Here is a 24,185-nt window from a genome sequence, read left to right as displayed (position 1 = left end):
TTTTGGAGAAAAACATCTGTCAAACACTTAAATCTCAATAATTGTAGTTTGTTATTCATTCCTTCCAGTAAAAATATTGTTCCATGAGAAACAACGTGGTGAGTTTAGCGCATAACTCAGGCAACTGCCCATACGCTTTTCCGTTTTTTGACATAATTCACCACACAGATATTAAAAAGATCTTCAGAGTCAAGATTTAGTACAATTAATTTTTTTTTACTACTTAATTCTTAACTGAAACTGGTTTATTTTTAAATTGAGACTATATGGCCATAAAGAATAGAATGACAATGTTTGGAAAGGGTGCTTGGAGTGTTATCCACCATTGCTCTTGCATCACAAGTGAAAATTTCAACCCATGGACAAGGACAATAATGTCTTTGTGTTATTATGAATACAGCTTTGACTTCTGTGGCCCCTGTCTTGCTGAAGTCTACAAACTTTACCCCAGAAACCTCTGCTGTAGGGTAATAAAGACATGGAATAAAAATTGGTCATGGTAATGTGATAGAAGCAAACAGCATATGTGAAGGACGAACTTAAACATGACTTCATAGAGCCATAACACTTTAGGGTAAAAGGATAACATCATTTCAGGGTGCATGTATATACAAACGTGTGTAACACAGTGTTTGAATGTTCTTCTCAGAATGTGAAAAGCCTTAATACATTTTTCATATTTAGATTCTTTACTCGTATTCTGGAGATGTTAATTTGAAAAGGTCTCAAAAAGAGGTTTGAGAATGATTAGCATTTTGAATAATTGACTAATTTGGCTAATTAAAACTATGAGTAAATCCTAAAGCTCTTGACTTAGGTACTCAAGAGATGATAAGTTTGAGGTAAAATTTAATAATAGTCCTTCAGAACCTGAAAGTATATTATTTGATGAGCTCTTTATATCTCTGCTGAAAAGGAAAAGAACTAGTATAAAATATACCAGAAATTTGAGATCCTAAGAGATGCACGCTAGTTTGTGGTTCATCTTGAGTGTTTATATGTTTTTTTGTGTGAGCAAGCATATATGTGTAGTGCTTCAAATACAATTCTATGTGAAGAATCAGACACACGAAAGCAGCATTTTTCTGGTTGAAGAGTCCTAATCACATAACCTCTGTCCTTCCCTCATCTCTTCTCTGTCCTGGAAGAGTTCACTAGAGTCCTTAGAACACTGCTGGATATAGTGTGATTTAGTCCAACCGTTTGTCTTTGCAAATGCAAAAAAAAAATCGTGCATAAATAAATGACCTAGCCAAGGAGATACCTGCTAGTGAAGGGTTGACCTTCTAAATCTGATCACTGTTTTTGCAGCATCATGCTTATTCCCTTTTGAGAATAGAGAAGCAGAGATTAGATTTATTACAGTGTGCTGGGCACCGCAGGAAAAGTGAAGGCATTATAAGAGGTAAACTTCTTGTAGTTTATGCTTTTATGTGTTTATTATGAATTTCCTAAAAATTATTTCTATATTTGATGAAAAGAGAGCAGAGTTTGGGGAGAAAAAAGAAAGAAGCAGATAATAAATAACATCTTATTTGTCAGCTGTCCTCTTCATTCTATTTAATATAGTAGACACAGTTTGGTCTTAATTTAGTAACTTACCCCATGTTGAATTTTTAAAATGTGTTTAAAATGTGGCTTTCTGTACAGAAGTCTCATTTTGGAAATATACTCAGATAGGAAAGAACATTCATTGGATGATTATCTAACCCAGGAAAGAAATTAAATAAAGGATTATGTATTATTTGGGTTTGTCAGCTATAGGTATAATCCGAGTCAAAAGTAGTTCTAGTTAGTAGAATTGATCAGAAATTGACTGTACACTTTTGTTAATTTTTTTTTTCAAGAAACCTAGTTATTGCTGCAATAAGAGATCAGAAAGACTAAGAAAAGGCAAAAGAGAGATATAAAAGGAAATCCTTGGTATGCCAAGAGGAACAAAGGTGATTTCCTGGGACTGTAAAAATAGATGTGGTGTGATTGACTTTTCCTTTCTGACTTTTTCTTGAATAGATGAATTAGGTTTCACAATACTAAGGGACAAGCTATTTGGTTTCCTTCATGGAAGAACCTGAATTATAGATTATTATTTTTGTGATTCATATTTTGAACCTTACAAAGTCAGCATAAACACACCTCTGAAAACAGACTTCTGGATAGACTTTACATTTCACTATATTTTTCCATTAACTATAAAGAAGCAACTTCATATTGTGTTTCTAAAGGTAAATCTGAGAATACATATACAAACATTTTGGCCAAAAAGAACAACTATGAAAGTAACAAATATTCCAAGAGAATGGAAAATATTTTTTGTGTGTCTGAAATTGAACAATTTGAAGGTGTTTGATATTGCTCTATACATCTTACATTTTAATAATAATAAAGGCAGTGGCCTAAATTAAATGATCTGAGTACTTTGCTTGGTGATTTCCATGTAAGTCTTCTTTTATGTGAAACACAAAACAAAACATGACCCAAAACATCTATACAAAATGTACCAGGATGTATCTTTTTATTTTTTCTGTTCTCCTGCTGGATTAGTTCGTTTTCACACTGCTGATAAAAACATACCCAAGAATGGGCAATTTACAAAAGAAAGAGGTTTGTTGGACTTACAGCTTTACAAGGTTAGGCTGGCCTCACAATCATGATTGAAGGCAAGGAGGAGCAAGTCAATCGTACAGGGATGACAGAAGGCAAAAAGAAAGAGTGTGGAGGGAAACTCCCATTTTTAAAACCATCAGATCTCTTGAGACTCATTCAGTGTCATAAAAACTGTGCAGGAATGACTCACCCATGTATTTCAATCACCTTTCACCAGGTTCCTACCACAACACAGGGGAATTGTGGGAGTTACACTTCAAAATGAGATTTGGGTTGAAACGTAGCCAAACCATATTAGCTACTATGTACTTTTAGTTCTTAAATTTACATTAAAAACTGTAAATTTCTTAAGTAGGAAAGAACAAACTTTTGTTCATTTTCTAGGTGATAAATTAGGAAGCATTAAAAGCAAGCTTGCGATCTTATCCTGATCTCAAATGACATAAATTTAGACAATATTTCATCTGCCGCCTAAAGTTTCAGCATCCTAGGGAAAGAAAAGAATGCAAATAAAAAATTAAAATAAGAATAGAATTTATATTTCAGAAGTTAAGTACTAAAGCAAAACCTTAGGATCTCGTGACTAGTTAGAGAATATACAAACAGCAGATATTTTGAAAAATCTAGAATTTAATCTTGACTATTGTGATTTGCATTCTGTAGTTTCAATTAGCTCTGCAAGGAGGGGTAGAAGTGATGTTATTTCAATGAGCTATTCAATAATATTTAAAATGGAAATGCACTAGAAGACTATCCCATATGACACTAACCATGGAAAATGAAGATAATGATTAAGAATAAATAAATATTTAAATCACAGTCCTGGGAATAGAGGAGGTAGTACCAGGAAAACCCAGCTAAAAGAGAGTCATGTGAGCAGAAAGGAAAATGGCTTGTTCTTCTTGTGGGAAATTTTGAATAACTACCTGATTAGATTTTTCTTTCTGTTTTAATAGGAAATTATTTTGAATAGGATTTAAATTAAAAGAAATATTTCTGAACCTCTAATATCAAGAGTAAACTAGATAAAACTAACACAATTATTTTCAACAAAGAGGTACCAAGAACTTAAAGTCATAAATTAGCTTTTCTTCAGTTGAATGCTGAAGAACTTTCTTTTTTTCTACAAAGATTATGCAGCCAACTCATTTCAAAAGGCCATTTGAAAGCAAGATTGGAATTTTGGAAGAAAAAACAGAAATACCCATAGCAGTCTCTGTTCTTAAATGACCAAATAGAGCAGAGAAATGAACATGGAGTGAATTATTCAACTTCAGTTCTGTTGCCACATTCACATTGCCAAAGCTGAACTTTTTACCTAAGATACAATACCTTGTAACTATTTAACCAGAGGGTTCTGTTTCTAGCTCTGTAAATACTTGTGAATTGTTAAACCATGCATTTATTTGAATTTTTGTGCCACTATTCATAATTGTAACATAGTATCCTATAGGATTAACAAATATTTACATCTTTAATAGCAACTATTAACATATATTAGGTTTTCAGACTTTCATACATGTATACACTCTCTCTATATATATATGTATGTGTGTGTATATATATACACACACACATATAATTGTGTCTTATATTTAGTGTTAGAATTACTAGAGATGAGATATATTCTCAAACACCTTGCTAGTAAAGAGAACAGTCTATGAGAGGTAAATATTCAATTTTAGCAATATTTTTACATTAGGGACTAAGTATTGATTTTAGAATTTTTCTCTAAAGGTTAATAAGAAACAAGCTTTATATGAAAGAATATCTCTTAAAATTATTTACAATCTATATCATTTTTCTCCTGAGCCACCTTCTCATTGTTCAGTGTGAGCGATTGAGATGAATGATTGATATCCAGGTTTCTCTGTTTGCTAAGTAAAAATAAAGACAAAGTTATTTAAATGTATTAAATAGTAAGATTTCTCTCGGTGATTCTCCCTGGGTCTGATTCTAACATAAATTAAGTTTCTGCTAAATTAGATTGCAATGTGTGTAATAAATGTTTGCTGATGACAATTCAGTTGTGACTCTAAATTATCTGTAACAGTGAGCAGGGGGTGAGCTTGGAATTTAAGGCATATTGTAGACAATTGTGTTGAAGAAAGCAAAAAAAAAAAAAATCCTACATTGTAGTCAATGCTGTGACATTTCTCTCTTTGAGAAATGAGAATATGCTAATGTTATATTCCTGGGCAAGTTGAGGCAGAATGGATGCTAATAAGGTCCAGAGGGGCTTTCACTAAGGAGTTGGATTTCAGTTGGAAGAAAGTTCTTGTGGCTAAAAGGCAAGAAGAATATTCCTGAAATATTTTTTATAAAATTCTATAGTGTGAAAAGATGCTATTAATATATTATTAAGGAGAAAAGGAAAGAAAATTTATTTTTTAGGAGTCAGTATAGCTTAATGAAGAAAACTTAAAGTGAGAGAGATGCAGTTTCAAATTTCAGCTTTGCCAATTACTAGCCATGTGATCTTTGTCAACATTGCTGAGACTGACTGTGAAATGAGGATACCAATACCCAGTAGGGCTTGGGGGACATTCAAAAGAGAGAGGATTGATTGCAAAGGATGAACATCCCAGATGATTATGATGAGACATGGGGAAAGCTCATTCATAAAAAGAGCTAGGGGATAGAAGTTAGCCTTGGAGGCTATCAAAAAAGAATCTTAATTATTCATTATGTGTATAAGGAAGGAGTCTTTATTCTAGGAATAAAAAATTCAAGAAGCCTCAGGGATAATACCTAGCAGCTAAGAAAAATTTAAGAAAAGGAACAAAGAAAGCAACAAACAAGCAAAAGAAAACCCAAAGAAATGAATGAAGTATATAGTTTTCTCAGTATTGAATAAAGCCAAATACATTAATTCTTAAATTGCACATACGTCTCCTTCTGATTATTGTTTAAAGAGAAGATTTATTTACAATTATTTGAGTTACTTTGAAATTGGTTTTAGGATAAGTTTCAGGGGCAATTGGAGTTAAAAAGTATTCTCATTATTAAAACTATTAAACTATTCCAGAACGCAGAAAATAAATACAACTTCAAAAATATTGAATAAACATGTTAATGTGCTAAGTGATTAATATAATACAAAATGGGAAATAAAGGACTCTGTAGTTTTATTCATCAACATAGATGTAAACATTTAAATAAAAGTTTAACATATTAATCTGATAGTATAAAAATAATAATTCAACATGGTTGGTTGGATTTTGTTACAGACATACAGGGTAGTTGTAAATAGGAAATTTTATTTATGTAATTTTTATAACAATGTGTTAAAGGAGAAATATATATATGTAAAAGAGTTTGATTTTAACACAACAATTTTAACTATGTTCATTGATTTCCTCAAATCATAGTTCTGAACTCAACATGTATTCTTTTAGAGTGTCTAAGCCTTTATGCGTGGTTAGTTTTCCATTTTTTTCCTTTGTATACAATGTCTTACAAAGACAGCATAAAATGCAAAATAGAATTTTTAAAAATCAACATTTTTACAGACTCCTTCTGTGTTTCCATTGATTAAGTAGGAATTTCCTAACACAAATAATTAGGTTATTTGTAAATAATTATTTAACAAAAATTGTGCCATATTCCCCTCCTCGCCTAAAAAAAAAAAAAAAAAAAAAAAAAAAAAAAAAAAAAAGACAGGAATATCACTAAGACTATGATCATTCAACATTTAAAAAAAATAATAAATAAATTTTTTAGTTTTGGGGTTAGGTCTCACTCTGTTGCCCAGGCTGGAGTGCAGTAGTGAGTGGCATGGTCATAGCTCACTCTAACCTTGAACTAACCCCTAAACTCAACTGATCCACCTGCCTCAGCCTCCCAAGGAGCTGTGATTACAGGCATGAGCCACCTTGTCCAGTTCAATATCATTTTTCACATTGAAGCTAGTTAAATAATTTACTAGAGTTCAACAAATGTTTTTCAAAAATGAAGTTGGAACAATTAGGCATCCATAGACACAAAACAAAATAAGCCTCATGCCATGTGCAAACATATATAAAAAGTAACTCAAAATAGAGCAGGGACTAATATGTGAAATATAAAACTATAACCTTTCTTATGAAAAAGTTTCAAAAAAAAGAGACGAAACATTGTTAGAATTGACAGCAAAAGCAAGAATCATAAAAGGAAAAATTGATTACCTGGACCTCATAAATAATGATACCTTTTTCTCTGCAAAACATTTTTTGAAGAGGGTAAAAAGACAAGTTATAGACTGGAGGGAAATATTTGAAATTCACATATCTGGCAAAGGATTTGTATTTAGAATAGACAAAGAACTCTTCAAACTCAATAGTTAAACACACAAACAAACTAATTCAGTTAGAAAATGGGTGAATGACATGAACAGATATTTCACTGAAGATTATATGTGGATCATAAATAAATGCATTAAGTGATGTTCAACCTCATTAGCTATTAGAGAAATGCAAATTAAACAACAAGGGGATATCACTACACATATGCAAGAATAGCCATTTTTTAATGACGTCAAATGCTGCCAAGGATGCAGAGAAACTGGATCATTTATACATTGCCAGTGAGAATGTAAAGTGGTACAACTACTCTAAATAAGCATGTGGAATTTTTAAACAAAACGGTTATATGTTTACATTTGACTCAGCAACTGCATATTTGGGCATTTGTTTTGGAGAAAAGAAAATTTATGTTTGTACAAAAATCTATAAACAACTGTTCATAGCAACTTTATTTATAATGTCCCAAAACCAAAAGTAACAAAAAACTCAAATGTTCTTCAACGAGTGAAGAGTTAAACAAAGAGTGGTGTATTGATACCCTGGAATATTACCCAGCCATCAAAAGGAATAGATTATTGATACTCTCAACTACTTGGACAGATCTCAAGGGAATTATTTTGAGTGATAAAAGTCAATCCAAAATCTTAGGTGTGGTATGATTCCAATTATATAGTGTTCTTAAAATTACAGAATTTTAAGGATGGAGACTAGAGCAGTGGTTATGAAGGGACCGTGGTAATAAAAGGATAGCACAAGAGATCCTGGTGATGGAACTGTTCTTGACTGTGGTGCATGTCACATGTGATGCAGTTGCATAGAACTAAACACACAAGAGCACACATGCATAAATGAATACATGTAAATCTGAGGAAATCTCAGTAAGGTTAACGGAGCATATCAGTGCCTGTTTCTTTTTGTGACATTATTATGCAGGATGTTACTTGTCATTGAGAGAAACTGAATGAAGGGTACACAGAATTTCTCTGTAATATTTCTTGCAACTCTGTATGAATCTTCAATTACCTGGGAAGCAAATGCATACATAATATAACCAGTTGCTTAAACGTTGGAAAATAAATAAATAAATAATATTTTTACAGTTGATATAATTGAATATGTAGAAAATAAAAACTCAATATTTATTGAAATTTTTAAGAAAATATATAGTATATAATGTAATCATTAACCTGTGGATATAAAAGTAATTTAGATTGAGAATGGAAAATGTTCTGTTCACAGTGCCAAACTATATATACTTTGCACTAAATTTAATTTGAAGACTTATATGAAAAATCAAAGATAAAGTAGTATTAATGTACATAAAATGTGGATGGAATAGTTCTGAATGAAAAGCCTTAATGTTGTGCAATGTTTAAAATTTTCCAGTTTCCTCTGGGTGTGTATATGTATATAATATATATAGTGCTATTTTAATAAAATTTCTATTTGAATGAGTTGTAATATGATTTTAAAGCTCACATGAAGGATGTCATGTTTGAAAATTACCAAAGTATTTTTTGAAAATAAGATTATTTGGTGTGGTGTACTTACAACCTTATTTTTTATTAATTCACTTTTTTCTTAAAAATGTAAATGAAATATGTGGAACTCATTAGGAATAAACTAAATATTTTTGGAAGACAAACAGATGCATGACTATAAAAGATATTTATATATAATACAGTTTTTTTTATTTAACAGATTAGGATCATTTATTTAACAGATTGTGCTAGCATAATCCCATTCACTGAAATAAGCACATGCCTACCTCCCACCTTTACCTATTTAAATTCATCGTATCCAATAAATTAATGTTTTTCAAATATATATGATAAAATATAATTCTCTAAAAATTGAAGGGATCTGATTAGACAGAATAATGGTAAATTTATGTGATAGGGAAATTTAAAAATTTTGAAATTTATCTCAATAAAACCAAGGTTTGATATAGATATAGGTCTCATAGAATAAACATATTACTGAAACCCTAATAAAATGAGCTCATCTGATTAAAATTCCATACTTTTCTGATGGATGTTGAAATCTGGAATTAAAAGATTTTTGGCTTATGAAACAACACTTATCCTTTTATCTCAAATGTTCTTACTCCATTACCCTTACTATTCCCTTCCTCTGCCCTTTGAAACCTGTAATACGCAGGGTTTTTTTAAATAGGTTTTTTTGCTAATACATTATTTTTCAGTTGAATTTTATATTCACAGCAAAATTAAGTGAAAAGTACAGGAATTTCCCATATTCTCTTCCCCCAACCCACCCCCACCCCATGACTTTTACATGCATAGCTTCCCCCATTATCAAAATCTCCCACCAGAGTGGCACATTTGCTATCACTGATGAACCTATATTGACACATCATTGTCACCCAAAGTCCATGTGGGTTCACTCTTCAGTGGAGTGTATTCAGTGGGTTTGGACAAGTAAATAGGGACATGTATCCACCATTATAGAATCATATGGAATAACTTCACCACCTTAAAAATTCTGTGTTCACCTGTTCTTTCCCTCCCTTGAAATTGCTGATATTTTTACTGTCTCTATTGCTTTTTTGAAAATGTCATGTAGTTGAAATTATTCACTATGTAGCCTTTTCTTATTGGCTTCTTTCACCTATGATATGTATTTAAGTTTCCTTCATGTCTTTTCATGGCTTGATAGCTCTTTTTTTTTTTTTTTTTTTCACCAAATAATAACCCATTTAAAAAATGTATCTATTTAGCCATTCACCTACTGAAGGACATCTTTGTTACTTACCAATTTTGCTGATTATTAATAAAACTCCTACAAACTTTGTGTGTGGGTTTTTCTGAGCTAATACATTTTCAACTTCTTTTGGGTAAATACCAAGGAGCATGATTACTGGATTGTATGATAAGGATTTGTTTAGTTTTATTTAAAAAAAAAAAAAAAAAAAAAAAAAAAAACAGATTATCTTCCAAAGTGACTGTACCATTTTGCATTCTTACCCAGGAATTACTGAGAATTGGTCATTTTATATTTAAGCGAGGTCTTCTCTGATTTTTTTTTTTTGAGACATTCTCTTTCTGTTTCCAAACTCATTTAGCACTCACTCATTTAGTGTCCTTATACTGATGATATCCTTATACAGACATATATATATATGCGTATATACATATATATGTATATACGCATATGTGTGTGTGTGTGTGTGTGTGTGTGTGTGTGTGTGTGTGTATGTAATTTTTTTTTGAGACAAAGTCTCACCCTGTCACCCAGGCTGGAGCAGCACAATCTCAGTTAACTGCAACCTCTGCCTCCTTGGTTCAAGCAATTCTCCCACCTTAGCCTCCCAACTAGCTGGGACTACTGGCACACACCACACCAGGCTAATTTTTTTGTATTATATATATATTTTTGGAGACAGGGAGTTTCACCACGTTGGCCAGGCTGTTCTCAAACTCCTGACCTCAAGTGATCCACCCACCTTGGCCTCCCAAAGAGCTGAGATATAGGTGTGACCCACTGAGCCCAGCCTGACATCTATTATATTTTTTGTTAAGCTTGTGCAAACCCCTCAGGGCAGGACAGAAATATGTCTCCTGTCCTTTACAATACTGCACTTAATAGCCTTGAAATTTTTTGAATGAAACTAAAAAATTTGTGAATAAATTCAGAAATTCTGGTGTGTCAGACTGCCAGGCAAGTGATCAAATGCTTATCATTATCTAACAGCATTTTGTTTTACAAGTCTCTATACAATCACAATGTCTTATGCTAAAATTAGAATCAAACAATTCTCACTATTTTTACTATAACATTTTTTTTTCAATTTTTTCTTGGCAGTTATTTTATAGGTTAAATATATGATTGATTTATCTGAGAGGGAATTGCATTTGAAGTTATTGACTCTGCCTCAGCTTTTTAGCTAGAAAAAAGCAAAGCTCTTGCTGCAATAAGAAGTGTTGAACCTTTTAAAAATAAAATCTAATGAGGTTAGTATATATCCTTGACATTTTATTTTAAGCCAGAGTGAAGGTCACAGCTGAAAGGTTACAAAGATGAATTTTTACAGAAAATAAACAATGCTATTAATTTGCAAAGAAAATGCAATATTGCTGTCTATAGCCTCTTGCATCTAAAAGGGTGTTTGTGATTCCTGATTTTAGCATTCAAAATCTATTATCTTTTCATTTCTTAGATATTAGAATATAGAAAGAGGTTCACACCTAGCTTATCTGTCAAAGACTAGTATAAAACATGTGCTTTGTCATTAATATTCTAGTATTTTATTATTTGAACTTTAAGTCAAATGTCAAATCCACTGTATTTGTTGGGTACTAATATTTTGGTGGAAGTATGTAATTATTCTGCTTACTTGGTGAACTTTTTTCTGACTTGAGAGTTTTGTCATACAGTTTAAGTTCCTCAACTCTACTATTTTTGGTTTTTACATCAAAACTGTACATTTCGGATGAAAGAATATGTCAACATGAGTTTGGAAAGGGGCTGAATTATAGCTAAATGATAGAAAATCTGCCTTTTTGTATACAATGTACAACAGGAATTCTTAACTGATTTTATATTGTATTACTAATACGTAACATGGGATTGCTCTATAAAATTTGCACAAGATCAAGACAATTTTAATAGTGAAAATAGTTTCATTTATTTAAAAAGTCATTAAACATAGCTCAAATGCTAAAAACCATGTCACAATTGTCACTTTTAAATTGTTATATAGTTAATATATTTTTTGAGCAAATATTTCAAATTTTGTAATTTGTTCTTTTTAAAAAATGAACATAGGTATCTAATCTAGAATTTCCTTTATTTTAGATGAACTCACAAATTCATCTGAAACCAGACTGTCTTTAGAAGACCTCTTTAGGAAAGACTTTGTGCTTCATGATCCGGAGGCTCGATGGATCAATGGTATGTGTACATCTTTTTAAACACTGTATTTATTTTGAGTTCTATATAATTAAAATTTTTTAAAATGATATATGTTGGCTGGGTGTAGTAATCCCAGCACTTTGGGAGACCAAGGCTGGCAGATCACCTGAGGTCAGGAGTTCAAGACCAGCGTGACCAACATGATGAAACCCTGGCTCTACTAAAAATACAAAAATTAGCCAGGCATGGTGGTTGATCCTTGTAATCCCAGTTACTTAGGAGGTTGAGGCAGGAGAATCGCTTGAGCCTGGGAAGTGGAAGTTGCAGTCAGCTGAGATCACACCACTGTACTCCAGCCTGTATGACAGAGAGGCTCTGTCTCAAAAAAAAAAAAAAAAAAAAAAAAGGACTTTGTAGTTAATATTTTAATTGAAAGTGTGCTTCAAACATTACATGGGTATTATTTAAAGTAAAACCTCGGTTCTTGTGAGAGAAAATCAATTCCTAAGATAGGGCATCAATAAATTATTTGGCAAATGTTGGGTTGACAGTTTTGTGTCTGCTGCTCTCTCATGATCATTAGTTATATGACTTTAAGGATATATTACATCTCTAGCATATCTCTAGATAATTATTCTTAGTGTAGCAGTGTACATTTTGGGAGCTTGTATGTATAAATATTAAGTGCTTCAAATTTGACAATATGATTGGTTTTGTTTTTCTCTTTGTGGTTTTCCTTTTCAAGTGTTACAAACTAGTGAGACTCAGCAAAGTTGAAATGACTTGGAAAAAACATGGAAATATATGGCACTTTTTTTTTTCTGGCCTGCAAAAAAAGCCCCCTTAGGTTCTTTTAAGTCAATCTCTGACATAAAAGTAAGAAAATAAAACCAGCGAGTGGCTTCATGAACTTTGCTTTGTCTTTATGGAAGATAATAAGGGCTTAATGTGTTGATGAATCAGTGTTTAATCCTTTGAATACTCTAATTTGCCCAACTATACTAATCATTATGGTTGAATAGCTGTTAATATTTACCCTTCACTTTATTTGGGCATAATATCTTTGCTTAGTTTTGAGGCATAGAGTATATTATTTGTATAATAGATAAAAGGAGCTCTGCCTTTTTAGCTAATAAAGATCATCATATTTACAGTCCATTCCTTCCTCTCTCTTACTCTAATTAAATGCATTTATGTTGGTGAATTAAACTTTAATTTATGGAAGCTGTAAAGAGAATGTAATTTAACCCACGAGGGCAAGGGTCAAATCCCATGTGTTTATTTAACACTGATATGGCTCCTGGAGATCTGCAGGCATTTGAAATTTGTTTTTTTGAATAAATGAATGAATGATTTTAATTGATGTGCAGTCTCATTTTCACTTAAACTTAAATTTTAATTGAAATCAAGGAGAAGGTAAGTGTGTATTGTGGGGATGATATTATGGATAAAGAACACAAGGTAGCATTTTTCTTAATATAGCTGTTTATTTTTATTTTGAATAGTTTATAAATTTGAGGCTAGCCATATTTTTGCCTTTGCACTGTGATTATTTCAGATGTACACTGTAATGAGTGCTATAACTAAAGAAGGCTAATAAAAATATAATTAGCACCCCAACATTGTCCAAATACACAAATCTCTCACAAATAATTATTCTAATGTGTGATTATAATTATGCCAATCACCTGCTTACTCTGTAGCAAATGTTTTCTCCTGAGAGTAATGACAAAATGGAAATTGCTAGAATTTTTTTTTAAATAGTATTATGAGTCGTCAGATTTGAAATGCTGAATAATCTAGTTTTATTCACCATGTTTTTGGACAAATTATAGAAATTTTGTAGCCTTTGACTTGGAAAGCATGAAAAATTATGGGTCTCATCTCCCTTCTCAGGTTAGCTTGGACTATTTAGAGGCATTTACTCCTGTGTATAACTGACATTGTGATATTGAAGCTCCAAAGGGCAGGACAGATATTTAAGTAGTGAACTGCATGCTAAATTAAGACATATTTCAATATCTAGGACATAGCTTCTACTCTTATACTTCACAGGTTACCAAAATAATATATTTAGAGTTTATCATTTTTCAAGTAAATTCTTTATTATTCATTGATAAATTTGATCCTGAGAAGGCATTCTGGGACAAAGCTGCAGTGTTATTATAATGTTCTAAGTTATACCTAAATGTATAATTTTTATAAAGAATTTGACATAAAGGCAGCTCTTTAAGTTGGAATAAACAGAACCTAAGCTCTGAAACCATGGAGTCTTATAAATACCATCGAAAGAACTGGCTCATTGTCAGTAGATTGTGCGTGCCCTGAGTTACTTTTCAAGTACAGGAATGAATCTGTGCTTTTATCCAACCCAAATCTTTCTGGCAAGTGCTAGATAGTTGGCCTATTTACATATTCCTCACATAGCCTGGAAATACAATAGGAAATACATGAATAGGATGTGTAACCTTGGCCTCATTATCAACAATTGTATCTACATGTAACATGTGAGCTTTTTCTTTATTCTCAAGTGATGTCTCAACAGTTTTTCTTAGTACATATGTCACTTGAAGGAGTTTGAGCTAAGCTTACTTGGAAGCATTATTAATTATTGGAGGTCATCATAGAAATGCTGAATGTATTATTGGTCAAAGGGAAGGAGGGAGTCTAGACAGCCCTGACATGTGTAGGTTATAGTGAGGCAATGCCATTCATTATGCTGGATCTCAAAAAATATATGTGGGAACATCATTATGGACTTGGATGGGTGCTCCTATTCATGGTTAGCTTAACAACGGGCTTACCCCAAATCTCCCCATATCTTTGAAATCTCCATTTTTATAGCATCTTCATTCTAGCGATGTCGCCTTGAAACCTGAAAACCCATCTTATTTAAAATTATTCATCTATCCACACACATTTGATAATCAATTGATCACCAAAGAAATATCTAACGCTGAGTGCCTTCTACTGAGGCTCTGTGATGAATGCTTTATGAACATATTTCATAGGACTGCATATGACATTAAAGTTAACCCCAGAAAACTGAGGCTTAACTCAGAAACTTATGTGAACACACACCTAATAAAAAGGCAGAGACTGATGTTGACGTATAAAACTTGACCTCTTTCATTGTTTCACTCTGATACGTCATCCTCATATTTAACATATTTATCAAGTACCTCCTTGACAATCCCGTTTTAACAGTCCTCATTGCTGTCGTAGGGTGGAAAGGTACAATAGCTTTCCTCACCCATCATAAAGGTCACGGCCAACACTGCCATAACAAAAGACCAGTTAAGAAGAGAAAAGCATAACACATGTATTTAATCAAAGTTTTATGTCACATGGAAGACTTGCAAAATACAGACTCAAAGGCCTAGGGAAAACTGTCCATTTGTTTGCTTAGGTTCAATAAAGTATGGGCAGTGTATTGAAATGTGATTGAACAAAAAGGGTATATTCTAATCATAATAAAATGAGGGAGAAACCCAGCAAGGCTTATCTGTTCAGATCTTTCTTGGTTTCCCTGTGTAACATATAATCCTCCCAGATATAAGGCAGAACTCCCTGGAAAGTGGGTCTTATGATCTCTTATCACAAGGGTAGGTCAGTGCATTTCCTTGTGACAGCTCCTACACAGAAAAGTAGAGGAAGGTTAGAATATTTCTAGATTTTATGGCTTGCTTGGAAAGAGTGATGCTAGTTTTTATAACCTGTCCTGGAGTAAAGGAATTCTGGTTTCTATGACTTGCGTCAGGGTTGGCAGAGAAGTAGAAGACAGGAAGGCAAAAAAAAGTCAGATGTAGACTTTGCTTCTGAGACTACCAGAGGCCTTCCAATGTCTTAGTCAGTTCAAAGTACTCAGCATGCCACTGCGCCATATTTCGAGGTATGATTTTCTGAATCCCAACACTAGTAATTTTTTCATGTTGAATATTACAGTAATATGTTTATTTCCCCAGGTACATTCATATAGCGGTATCGTATACAGTCACTAGAACTAGAATGTATATACATGTTTACTGACTTGATCATTATCTAGAAAAGTGAACAAAGTGCCTTCAAAACAGCGTTGATAGTATGCGATATCACATTGCCTGTTGTGTAACAGTGATCATCTCCAAATTATCTTTTTCTTTCTACTTATTTTGTTTTTTTCTCTTTTTTTTCAATAAATGCGTATGTTTACATGGGTTATTTGTCTTTTAGAATTTTAACTTTTTATTTTAGATTAAGGGATGCATGTGCAGGTTTCTTACAGGGTATATTGCAACTTTAGCAATCTTAGGATATTCATTTTGAGCTATTATATAAAATGAATGAAGTGATATTTTATTTTTAAACCGTGTCTTTCACTACGTGTCAATAGACAGTTCCAAAATTTATCTGGTAAAATAGAGTCAATTACAATTATTATTTGATCCCAAAATACGTTGTAAATTTTAAATACATTTGGGTTCCAGTGGACAAACATACCATCATGTAATGAGATTTTACTGTGCAACTAGTGTGTCATTTGCTCACCCCATGAGTTTTACCACACCTGCTCCGTTGTATTAGTCCACTTATCATTTGTTGTGAACCTGCAGCAATATCAAATTGCTATGAAGGTTTTTAAATTCTTACTCACAGCTAAACTTACCTGTTCTGGACCAGTGGCCAACCTTTCATCAACTGGCTGTAGGCAGACAACATCACACTTAGCACAGCCCTTCCCTGGGAGACAATACACCATGAAGAATAACTGTCAATATTCAAGGAGTACTCAATAGTTGTTTCATTATCATAATGAGAACAGTTGTATACGGAATGTGATGGAAGTTGTTTCACATTCCTTTTGAAAAATGGCATACTGGAATAAGTGATAATATGTGAGGCTTTGGGTTTATTTTGATCTTATTTGACTCACTTGTTACATGTTGGAAAAAATTAAACTCACTTGTTACGTGGGATTCCAACACAGATATTTTAACCTGCTCCCTTTGTGATGTGTGACAGTATAACAGGTGGAAACAGGAGAGACATTAAATCAAGGTAAGCCATGATCTTTCAGCAAGTTACCTAAGCCTCTTAAGGCTTGGCTTCTTCATTCAGAGTGGGGATATTAGTGCCATAGCTAGAAGCATAATACAAAGTAAGAAAGCAAAAATATGTAAAAAGTAAAGATAAAAAGGTAAAAGATTAAAAAAAAGAAAAAATATAAATAAAAAGTCAGGGTCTGTAGCCTTGCGGATCTTCAAATGGTAGCAATTCATATAACTGGTTTTAGAGACGTTCTGAACACCTTATATTTGTTAATAAATGTACTGGGAAGTCTTACTCTCATAATATATGCAGGATATTGAAGAGGCAGTGAAAAGTCACTATTGTGGCCTTTGTGAAAAACAAGAGACATTATTGTAAATAATATCAATAATATTTACTATAATTAGGGGAACCATAAATAGGAAAACTAAACAAATACATCTACGTTGTTTCTTGTTTGTTTTTTGACACTCATTTATCATGCTAGAATTATTGTCCACTAACTTAATCTGGTTGAGCTGCAGACGGTGTTGGGTTTTTCAGTGCACAGGGAGCTACTTCTAACTCCAAAGATATTATTACCCTTCCTTTGTCCTATATTCAGCCCTCAGTCAAAACTATCTTATTTTGTATCTTCTTGACCAAAAATGTTATTTTTTATAATCATCAACCAAACTGATAGTTAAATAAAATAGAGTTGATTTTTGTTCATAAGGCTCTTGAAGATAACATGTATTTTTCTTGCAACATAATTTATAAAGACAAAACATTGCCTAGATCCTAAATGTACACAGTTGGGTATATGGTCAAATAAATCAATTTGCATCTATTTAATGGAATACTAGGCAGCCATAAAAATTAATTTTTTAAAAAAAGTAATGACATTGCAACATGCTCAGGATAATATATTAAGTGAAAATAGCACAATACGAAATTACATATATAGTGTATTCACAATTGTATTACAGGCATATACACACCTGTATATGCAAAGAAAATAATACTAGACTTTAATATGCCAAAATATTAAATAATTTTCTGATAGAGTGATTGAGTTATTTTTATTTTTTTTCCTTTTTGTCTATACTTTCCAAATTTTCAACAAGTATTCTGCTGTTTCATGCTATGGCAATTTTATAAATATAAATATCCAATTTTATAAATATAAGTATCCACAGTTAAGATATTCAAACTTTTGTTTGAAACTCAAATCTAAAAAGTAATGGTTACTAAATTTCTCACTAAAATGTAGATACATTCAGCTACACAAATATTAATTTTTTTATTCTATATGTGCCTTTGTCTCAAAGACCTGTAGGAGAAGGAGGTACAGAGAGGAGCGTGAGATTACTGAACCTGGGAGAATGAGAATGTTCTTAACACAATGACTATTAGACTTAACAAGGCATGGATTCTTCTAATAGCAGTTTCAACATTTTGCAACACTATTCATAATAGCAAAGACATGAAATCAACCTAGGTGTGCCAAAATGGTGGAGTGGAAGAAGAAAACGTGGTACATATATACTATGGAATACTATGAGGCCATAAAAATAAACAAAATCATGTCTTTTGTAGGAACATGGATGCAGCAGTAAGCCATTATCCTAAGTGAATTAATGCAGAAACAGAAAGTTAAATATCACACATTTTCCCTTATAAGTGGGAGCTAAATCTTGAATATAGGCAGACATAGAGACAGAAACAATAGACATTAATGACTCCAAAGGTAGGGAGAGGGGGAGGGGAACAAGGACTGAAAAACTTTCCAGTGGATACTATGTTCATTATCTGGGCAACATGGATAGATAGAAGTCCAACTCTCAGTGACATACAATATACCTTGTAACAAACTTACACATATAACACCAAATCTAAAGTAAAGGTTAAAATTTTAAAAATAAAAGGTAAAAACACATAGGAAGCTATTGAAATTTTGACACACCTAGTTCCTGATTCACAGGCCAGAGACTTAAATGAGGTTCGGAATGTTATTCATTGTTATCAGGGTGACTTTTCTCTTTAGAATAATTTATGTCAAAGTATCTTCCTATCAAGAGCAGATAATTTCCTACTAAAACTGAAGAAATGCTTAAAAATTATGCCGTGAAGCATATTTACTTCTCTCCAAATGACCAAAAATTTTTTTATTTATTGCTATGTTGTTTGTTAAATTGTGTTTTTACTAAAGTTTAGATTAAATTTCATCCATATTAAAACTGTTAGAAATCAATAAAATTGAAATATCTACTATAAAAATTCATACAGTGGCAATCTTCTTTACCAACTACAGATATTCAAACTTTGTTTGAAATTTAAATCTAAATAGTTTTCTTCAGAAAATATTTTTAATATTTCAGTTTGCCTTAAAATGGCCATATTTAAACTAAACACCAAGAGAGAGAAAAGGGACTTACTGATAAAATCCAGTGTTAACATTTAGAAACAAAAAAGCATTTAACAAAAAATAAATATTTCTATGACCTAGGTTTGCAATGATCAAAGTACTTAAAGAGAATTTGAAATACAAACTAAACTTTAGAATAAAAGAGCTAAATATTTCTGTTACCACCTATTTCTTGAAATATAAATCTACATTTTGATTTTTAAAATAAGAGAAAAAATGCATGGGGAAATGGGATGAAACAGTTATGTTTGGAATTCATCAAAAAGGATTTACTGAGCTTCAGATATATGCCCTGCAAAGAGCTTCATATATTTCAGGTAGAATCTATTGACATTTGAAAAGTTTGTAGTAAAATACCCAGTGTCCTCATAGTCCTTCGGTATTCTATACAATAGCTGTTGGTCTTGGTCTTGATGGCCCAGGAAATCTGTCTGTCAACACAAATAGAGATTAATAGATACATTGACATTGACATCTATCTATCAATCTATATATTCACCTATCCTTTTATCTATTCAACATGTATTGAATAAATTGAAGCATAGCCAAAAATTTTTCTAGGTACAAAGACATAAAGATGAATAAACAAAGTCCCTTTGCTCAAGGACATTATGAATATAAAGGGTTTTTTCTTCATTGTGCACAATATCTTTCCAGTTGTCTCAGGCTTAAAAACTAAAATTGTGGCTGGGCGAGGTGATTCATGACTGTAATCCCAGTACTTTTGGAGGCCGAGGCAGGCAGATCACAAGGTCAGGAGATCGAGACTATCTTGGCCAACATGGTGAAACCCTGTCTCTACTAAAATACAAAAAATTAGCGGGCATGGTGGTGTGTGCCTGTAGTCCCTGCTACTTGGGAAGCTGAGGCAGTGGAATCACTTGAACCTGGGAGGTGGAGATTGCAGTGAGCCGAGATCAGGCCACTGCACTACAGACTGGCGACAGACCAGGGTTCCATCTCCAATCACAAACAAACAAACTAAAATTGTAATCAAAAGGCTGTGAATGGGAAAGAAAGTAGATATAACTGAAGAGTTGCAAAGAGTATTCAATCCAATTATGATTCAATTCAGTTATTAACCTTCTCCAAAATCCAAAACACATCTTCACACCCCACATCTCTCTCTTCACTATAGTGCAGGGTACACATGGCACATTTTATTGAGTTCCCTTTTATACACTCTGTCTCTCTTTTTATTTGATACAGTCTTCACTTATATATGGTAATGATCATGACTAATATATACACATACCACTGTCATGTTCAAAAGAAATAAAATATAATTATGGTACCTAGAGACTATAGAGACTAGATGAACATAATAGGTCTAAAATAATTAGGCAGTAATTAGGTGATACATTTCTCGGTTATCATTTTTTAAAATCAGATGTTGGAACAATGAGAGATAGCTGGAGTGGTCTTTATGGAAAAGACCAAATTCAATCTCAGTCAGGAAGGCAGATGAGCCCAAGATATGAAAGGGGACTTTGCTGGGAAAAAAAAAGGACGTGTTATGACAAAATCACAGAAACTAGCGTAGTGTGTAAGTTTAACTGTAAGGGAAATGTTATGTTTGGGGAAGGGTGGAGGGGACCCTCTGTATATATAAAAATAATGGAAAATAAAGTTTAGTAACTCAGTATTGGCATGTAATTAGGATCTGTATATTTGGTTATTTTACTGTTATTGTTATACTTTGATCTCCTTTAGCAGATTAACCCTGTATTAACTTTTAATTTGAAACAGAAGAATTTAAAGTTGCTCTAATAATAGTCAGCTATTTTGCTGAAATGGGAGATATTAGTAATAAGAACTGAAGTAGGAGATATTAGTAATAGGAATTTACCTAATATATGTGCAGTAACTCAGAATTTATGCATATGTTTCTACTTTTCTATGGCACTTCTACACAAGCTATTTATTTGCATTTTTTTGAAAACCCTTCTTTGGGAGGCAGGATGGGCATTATTTGTGTTTTATATATGAGTAACTTGAGAAACAAGTTTTTTCCACTTCTCTCAGATTCACTCACTAATAAGTTCTGGCTAGAAGCCAGGTCTTTCATGTTTAATATTTGGTAGAAATTAAAGTAGAGAAAATGCCTTAAGTGAATTTTTAAATATATATTATCATGAAACAAACATTTAACAGTGTTTTTAATTAATTTTTAAAACACACAGAAGTAAGGAAAACAATATTAAGGGAAAGATAGATAAGAATAAGGATTTTCTTTGTAATTGTATATGAATGTTTCAACATCATTAGAATGTTTAGATGATTTTGAAAACAATGTAATTATTCTTATAGCATTGGTTTTACATGTAAAAAAGAAATCATTGCCGATAGTCATAATAAGAAACTGAAACTTAGGATATATTTTCATTTTTTAAAAATATATATTTATGTTTTTTTCAACTTTTGTTTTAGATTCAGGGGTACACGTTATTACCTGGGTATACCAGGTTGTTACCTGGGTATATTGTATGATCTGAGTTTTGGAATATGATAGAATATGTCACCCAGGTAGTGAACATGGTACTTAATAGGTAGTTTTTCAAACCTTGTCTCCCTCCCAACCTCCCTACCCCCTGATATTTTCACCAGTGTCTAATGTTCCCATCTTTATGTCCATGGGTACACAATGTGTAGTTCACACTTTATTGTGGTATTTTTGTTTGTTTGTTTGGGTTTTGTTTTTTGTTTCTGCATTAATTAGCATACCATCTATGTTGTAAAATGACATGATTTTGCTCTTTTTTATGGCTGCATAGTATTCCATGGTATGTATGTACCACATTTTCCTTCTTTCTTTTTTTTCTCTAGGTTACATGTGCAGAACGTGCAGGTTCATTACATAGGAATACATGTACCATGGCAGTTTGCTGCACCTACTGATCTGTCCTCTAAGTTCCCTCTCCTCACCCCCAACCCCACAACAGGCTCTGGTGTGTGTTGTTCCTCTCCCTGTGTCCATATGTTCTTATTGTTCAACTCTCACTTATGAGTGAGAACATGTGGTTGGTTTTCTGTTCCAGTGTTAGTTTGCAGAGGATGATGGCTTCCAGCTTCATCCATGTCCCTGCAAAGGACATGATTCCATTCCTTTTTATGGCTTCATAGTATTCCATGGTATATATGTACCACATTTTCTTCATCCAGTCTATCATTGATGGGCATTTGGGTTGGTTTCATGACTTTGTTATTGTAAATAGTGCTGTAATAAACAAACATTTGCATGTGTATTTATATTAGAATGATTAATATTCTTTTGAGTATATACCCAGTAATGGGATTGCTGGGTCAAATAGTATTTCTGGTTCTAGATCCTTGAGGAATCACCATACTGTCTTCCATAATGGTTGAACTAATGTACCTTCCCACAAACAATGTAAAAGTGTTCCTATTGCTCCACAGCCTAACCAGAATCTATTGTTTCTTGACTTTTTAATAATCACCATTCTGACTGGCATGGGAAGTTATCTCATTGTGGTTTTGATTTGCATTTCTCTAATGATCTGTAATGTTGAGCTTTTTAAAATGTTTGTTGGCCACATAAATGTCTTCTTTTGAGCAGTGTCTTTTCATATCCTTTGACTGCTTTTTGATGGGGTTGTTTGTTTATGCTTGTAAATTTGTTTAAGTTTCTTGTAGATTCTGGGTATAAGACATTTGTCAGATAGGTAGGTTGCAAAAATTTTCTCCCATTCTGAAGGTTTCCTGTTCACTCTGATGATAGTTTCTTTTTCTGTGCAGAAGCTCGTTAGTTTAATTAGATCCCATTTGTCAATTTTGGCTTTTGTTGCAATTGCTGTTGGTGTTTTCATCATGAAGTCCGCTCATGCCTATATTCTTAATGGTATTGCCTAGGATTTTGTCTAGAGTTTTTATTGTGTTGGGTTTTACATTTAAGTATTTAATACATCTTGAGTTAATTTTTGTATATTAACAAAATGAGGAATGCGTCCAGTTTCAGTTTTCTGCATATGGTAGTCAATTTTCCCAGCACCATTTATTGAATAGGAGATCATTTTCCCATTGCTTGCTTTTGTCAGATTTGGCAAAGATCAGATGGTGGTAGATGTTTGGTATTATTTCTGAGGTCTGTATTCTGCTCCATTGGTCTATATGTCTGTTTTGATTCCAGCACCATGCTGTTTTGGTTACTGTAGCCTTGTAGTGTAGTTTGATGTCAGGTAGTGTGATGCCTCCAACTTTGTTCTTTTGTTTAGGATTATCTTGGTTATAGGGGGTTTCCTTTGAATCCATATGAAATTTAAAGTAGTTTTTTCTTATTCTGTGAAGAATGTCAGTGGTACTTTATGGGAATACCATTGAATCTGTAAGTTACTTTGGGCAGTATGGCCATTTTCACTATATTGATTCTTCCTATCCATGAACATGGAATGATTTTCCATTTGTTTGTGTCCTCTCTGATTTCCTTGAGCAGTGGTTTGTAGTTCTCCTTGAAAAGGTTCTTCACATCCTCAGTTAGCTACATTCCTAGGTATTTTATTCTATTTATACCAATTGTGAATGCGAGTTTATTCATGATTTTGCACTCTGTCTATTGTTTGTGTAAAAGGAATGCTTGTGATTTTTGCAAATTGATTTTGTACCCTGAGACTTTGCTGAAGTTGCTTATCAGGTTAAGGAGTTTTGGGCTGAGATGATGGAGTTTTCTAAATATAGAATCATATCATCACAAACAGACACAATTTGACTTTCTCTCTTCCTATTTCAATATCCTTTATTTCTTTCTCTTGCCTTATTGCCCTGGCCAGTACTTCCAGAGCAATAAGGCTAAACTAAAGAGCTTCTGCACAGCAAAAGAAACTATCATCAGAGTGAACAGGAAACCTTCAGAATGGGAGAAAATTTTTACAACCTACCCATCTGACAAATGTCTTATATGCAGAATCTACAAGAAACATAAACAAATTTGCAAGCATAAACAAACAACCCCATCAACAAGTAGTCAAAGGATA

General features: G+C 32.8%; 1 protein-coding gene across 3 annotated transcripts in view; it reads left to right on the top strand.

Moving 5' to 3' along the window:
• DPP10 (dipeptidyl peptidase like 10) overlaps positions 1–24,185 on the top strand; it is a 1,448,345-nt gene that overhangs the window by 929,438 nt on the left and 494,722 nt on the right. For all 3 annotated transcript variants that reach the window (XM_017536067.2, XM_017536066.2, XM_017536068.2), the window contains exon 3: positions 11,706–11,801. In XM_017536067.2, coding sequence (XP_017391556.1) covers positions 11,706–11,801 — 96 coding nt within the window. The remainder of the gene's footprint in view (positions 1–11,705; positions 11,802–24,185) is intronic.

Source organism: Cebus imitator, unplaced genomic scaffold, assembly GCF_001604975.1.
Source record: "Cebus imitator isolate Cc_AM_T3 unplaced genomic scaffold, Cebus_imitator-1.0 Scaffold95, whole genome shotgun sequence".
Lineage (NCBI taxonomy): Eukaryota > Metazoa > Chordata > Mammalia > Primates > Cebidae > Cebus > Cebus imitator.
The sequence above is the reverse complement of the archived record's forward strand: the minus strand, read 5'-3'. Positions and strand labels throughout refer to the sequence as shown.